General features: G+C 44.0%; 1 protein-coding gene across 1 annotated transcript; it reads right to left on the reverse strand.

The window, feature by feature from the left end:
- Positions 1-1274: 1274 nt before the first annotated feature.
- Positions 1275-3838, reverse strand: LOC134138027 (interleukin-17F-like). Its single transcript, XM_062571215.1, has 3 exons — positions 3812-3838; positions 2487-2731; positions 1275-1512 (listed from the first exon to the last, which is right to left on the reverse strand). The coding sequence occupies exons 1-3, from the start codon at positions 3836-3838 to the stop codon at positions 1275-1277; spliced, it is 510 nt and encodes a 169-aa protein (XP_062427199.1).
- Positions 3839-4912: the final 1074 nt, after the last annotated feature.

Raw genomic sequence — 4912 nt, forward strand, 5'->3', positions numbered from 1 at the left:
ACCAGCCTGCGTGGGTTCTCCCCTTGTCAAAGCCATGTCTAGGGCTTGGCCCCAGGTGCGTTTTGTGCAAAGGAGTCTGTACCATTCCAGGCTGGAACCCATCCCAAATTTCAGCTGCAGCCCTGGAGCACTTGATCCCCCACCCCTTTCCCACCATCCCTACCATCAGGTAACCACACGCTGTTCACAGTCCGGATAGAGGCTGTTTAAGGCTTCTCCCTTTTTTCTAGAGACCTTGGCTGCCACTGCCAGGGCCCCCAGTACTGACTGTATAACCTCACTTCACTGTTTTCAGCCCTTTTTTACATCTTCTCATATATTCAGATTGCAATTTCTCTTATGTTCTCCCTTACTCATATCACTGCCCCAGAAAAAGCCTGATCTTAGCTGAAATCTCTCAGTGCTAAGGCAGTACAAACCCATGTTATAAGCCTGCTTTCATTCTGAGCTATCACAAACCACTCTTTTAAATAAAAGAAAATACAGATTTTATTCAGCAGATAAGTTATTGAATAAATACAGATAAACATTTACCATTTTATGGATACTCTGAGCACATACAGGGCCATAAATACAGTCATAAATAGAAGAGATAAATAGAAATATTAACACCGTTTGCTTTTTTTTAAATATAAAAACTCTTTGGTTTTTTATCATTCAAGTCAAGTGGGTTCAACTCTCTCTCAAATTGCTCTGGAATAAGTCAGCAATGGCTCCACTGAAGTCAAAGGAGCTGCAGTAACGTAAAACCAGAGCACAGTCAAGATCAAGCCTGGCAGCTTTTTTGCCAGATTTACACTAGAAAAGTTCTCTAGTGATGGCTGGAGGAGGAAACAGGTTTAGGTGATGAGAAAGGGAAGGACAACATGCAGGAGTTAGGACTTTTTGGTAATATTCCGATTAAAATGTATGATTAGGGCAATTAACTGCAGAAAACTTTCAATACTGTAATTCATTTGATTCACAGATCTGATATACGCTATAAGGAAAAAAACAAATTTATCTTTCCTCCCTCCCTGCAGGAAGTCAAAAAAGAAACAACCTGCTCTCCATCCCTCTCTCTTCCCTCCATCAGCAGCTGCAGGCAATTCTTATGCTACACCCTAAAAATTAACAACAGCAAGAGTCAGTGCTTTGAGGTAATTTGCTCAGGTTTGTACTGTGAGTGTCGTGTCGAATCCACGATGATGGCTGAGATGCAAGGCAGGCACTGGTGGGAGATGTCTGTAGGAACCACATCTTCATCCTGCTCTTACCTCCCCTGCTGGTTGGTCCTAGGCCTGGTACTGGATAACTGGGGTAACACAGGTGCAGCCCACGGTGATGACCTTCTTCTCCAGGCGGTAGGTGGGCAGACAGCCCCGCTGCTCCCGCCGGAGGACGAGGATCTCCTGGTGGATGGGGACGGAGTTCAGGCTGTGGTCCTCCTGCCCTTGCGGGTTCACGCAGCTGGAGAGGCGGCACTTGGCATCTGCAATCACCTGGGGAAAGCGATTGGGGTCCTCGTCGAGCCTGAGGATGGGGACACAAAAGTCACAGGGTTTAATTCACTTGCTGTGCTCCTGGACACAACATGGCTTGGCAGGATCTTCCTTTTTCTCCATGAAAGCGCCAAAGGAAAGCAGACACAAGCCATCTACGCATCATGGAGTATCATATTATTGCATTAACTCCTTAGGTCTGGCTGGCAGACTCTTGCTCGTAAGATGAAGGAATGACAAAGGAGGTAGCTTTTCTCTATCTAATAAAAGCAAAGAGGTTCTCTTTCTTTCTGTAAAAGTTTACCCAAGAATATGAATGGTGAAATAATAAAGCAAAGACAATCAGCTCTGACACAGCATTTCCCAAACTGATGAGAATATCTGACAGTAGCTATTCATACACGGAATAAATATGTTGGACTATGTATATGAATGGACTATGTATATGAAATATTTTATTTTCATTTTATCTTTTTTTTATATTCCAAGACCATACCATAACCCTGTGTATTTTCATTTTGAAACAAGGCCAAAGAATTTCCCTATACTTTAACATTTTTAGAATGATTTTCTACAAATGGATTATATTTTAGGAGGCTAATACTTACATATTATTCTTCACTAAAAAGAGGAGAGGAACTAGATTCATTACAGAAGTGATAATAAATGGACTGTTCCTTTATGTCTTTCTGATTTTAATTTCAGCTTTCAAAAATATTATTTTTGAGGAAATTTCAAAGAAAAGAATTGAAAAGTAAAATGGGAAAACAGAAAATTACAACATATTGACATTTTTTTCTTTTCCTAAGGAAATGATTCTTTGACATGATTATTATAAACAATAACGTTACTTTTCACTGCAAACAGTTTCACTTGGAAAAGTTATCCAACACCAAAATGAATTTGTGTGTGCAAGCAGTGGTTGCAACAGTCACGGGAGTTTAGGTGTATGCTGAGAACACGTCACTGTTCACTACGGAAAACAACTGTGTGTACAGCCATTACCTGTAATCCCAAGGAGCAAGCGACCGGTTCCTGACGTCATGGACCATCCTAAAGACAGGATCTGAATTGCTGATACGAATGTCAACTTTCACTGTTGTCGGGAATTTCAGGTCCTTTTGGGTCAGGCAATCTTCACTAAGCCTTTCAAAGCCACCTCCTTTGCCGAGCTGAGGATGAACTGCCCTCACATGGGGTAAGCTCCTTACGGTGAGTGCTAGAACCAGCACCAAAAGCTGTAACCTGAGCTGGAAGAGAGATGAGTGTCACTGCTTCTGTTCAAGTGGGGAGGGTTGTAACACGAGGAGCCCTCCTGTCCTCTAAGCGCAAGCTCCACCTGGCAATTCCCATTAGTCATGAACAAGAAGGATAGGTCTTGACTAGACTGGACCATCACTGCCAATAGGAGGAGAAGCATGAGAGGTAGAAGTCCTCTCCCAAATTCCTTTGTTGCTGTGAAATAGCACTAGGCAGCAGGTGATTTACATACTCTTATCTGGGTAAGATGGGCCAGCATGGGAAAGCAGCGCAATAATGCTAATAACACTAAGCATGAAGGGATGCTAAACTCGGATTCAGATTCTGACCCATCGTTGGCACAGCCCCAGGAAGAGCATGTCTCCATAGAGCTATGCAAGGACCTCCTCCAGAGTAAAGTATCAATGTCCCCTGATTTACAAGCTGGGGTAAGGACTCAGCTGAGCCCCATGCCTATGTATAGAAACCTAGGCGAGCCCTATACCTTCCCAGGCTGGAAAGGAGCCCAGGATGGCTGGCCACCTAGCAGCCAGATTTGTTGGATATGACTCTTTTCTTGATGAAATTTGAGATTCTTTGGCCATCTCCAGCAGCTGGGGTTTTAGGAATAAAAGATAGATAGATGCAAGGCTTTTAAGAAAATCACAAGAGATGGCAATGTTGTAAATACAACTCAGGTTGAAATCCAGATTCACAGGCATTCACTCACTCATCCTCCTCCATTTCTCCACTCAATCTTCATCAATTTTGATAGTAAGCTGTCTGAAGTGAGGACTGTCTCTCCTAGATCCCATATACCGATACAGTAGTGCCCTACAGTAATAGATAGTCCATCCCCTCTCACACTAGGCTGGTGATGCCTTTCTGGTAGAGCTAGATATAGCTTGCCATGTCCATCAAGCACTGCTTGCAAAAGCTCGGGACAGAAAGCTAGAGAGACCTAGCAACTCATTCAGTTCCCCCTGAGACCAACAGTTGTTGTTCCTAGGTAACAGCATCATAAGATCTACGTTCTGCATTTCTTTTACAGAAAACATATCTAAAGATTTGTACTAAATTTAAGTACTTACCATTGCAGTGTAGCTGATGAAAGCCATTGCAGCCTCTCTTTTGCTTTAAGTGAGCGCACGCAGTGGCAGAACACAAAAGCTCTCCTTCCTTGAGATCTCTCTCAATCCGCTTGTGTTTCAGAGCTCGTCACGGGCTTTTTATAGTGAAGTTCAACCACTACCTTTCTTTCCATTGCAGCATGTAGCAGGTTTACCTGACCCTAAGTTAGAAGCTGATATTTCATTTTCTAGCCCACTTCCTTCCATCTACCCCCAGAAAAGGGAGGGCAGATATTGTGTCATCAGAGTCCCAAATCAACCAATACAGTTTATTCAGACAGCTAAAGAAGTAATGGTAGAAAACTAGAGAAAAAAAAAATGTTCAGCTAAATTTTTTATTCTCTCCTCCACTTTTCTAATATTAATGTTCTCTCACCACAAACATCTGTGGATGTACTTCCATGTGCCTCACACAAATCAAATGAAAGAGGTCAGAAAGCTGCAAAGTCAACCACCCAAGAGCTTCAAAATGAGGGCAGGATATGAAACTACAAATTTATCTCCCTTTTTCTTAATTATACAATTTGCTCCCCACTAGCCTCACCTGGCTCCCCCACCCACACCCTCTGCTCACTGAGCCCAGGGGCTCAGCCCCAGGTCTCCAGTCCCTACCTGAGCTACATGGCAGGAGTGATAGTGTCCAGACCTGTCGCTGGACTTGACTCTTGGATGGAGTTTGGACCTGTCCTGAGTGGACCCCTAGAATGTACTTCATAGCCCATTTTGAGTCCCATCTCTGACCTTATCCCCTTGCTGTAGCCATGTCTCCAGCCCTGTCTCTGGCCTCATCTCCTTTTGCTCAAGACTGGACCTCCAGGAGGGACCCTGGACCTGCTCCATCCCCTCACCTCATCTCAGGCTATCAGTGGACCCTGTTACCAGGGCTCAGCTCTGCCCACAGTGTTCAGATCCCGCAGGACTGCTCTCATTGGTGTGAACACTGCCCATCCTGGGGTCACCCTTGTCTCCCAGCTCACCCTCTCTCATGGAGCTGTGGACCTTCACTTAGCCCTGACATGTCCATACTTGGCAAAAGAAACATGATTTTTTTTTTCAGTTTTA

This window comes from Rhea pennata, chromosome 3 (assembly GCF_028389875.1).
Source record: "Rhea pennata isolate bPtePen1 chromosome 3, bPtePen1.pri, whole genome shotgun sequence".
Lineage (NCBI taxonomy): Eukaryota > Metazoa > Chordata > Aves > Rheiformes > Rheidae > Rhea > Rhea pennata.

Excerpts from the sequence above, each read along its gene's own strand:
- LOC134138027 (XM_062571215.1), bottom strand. The coding sequence starts at position 3,838 with ATGGCTTTCATCAGCTACACTGCAATG. Across the intron at positions 2,732-3,811 it reads TCATCAGCTACACTGCAATG|CTCAGGTTACAGCTTTTGGT; the intron begins GTAAGTACTTAA and ends TCTCTCTTCCAG. Across the intron at positions 1,513-2,486 it reads CTTGCTCCTTGGGATTACAG|GCTCGACGAGGACCCCAATC; the intron begins GTAATGGCTGTA and ends CCCCATCCTCAG.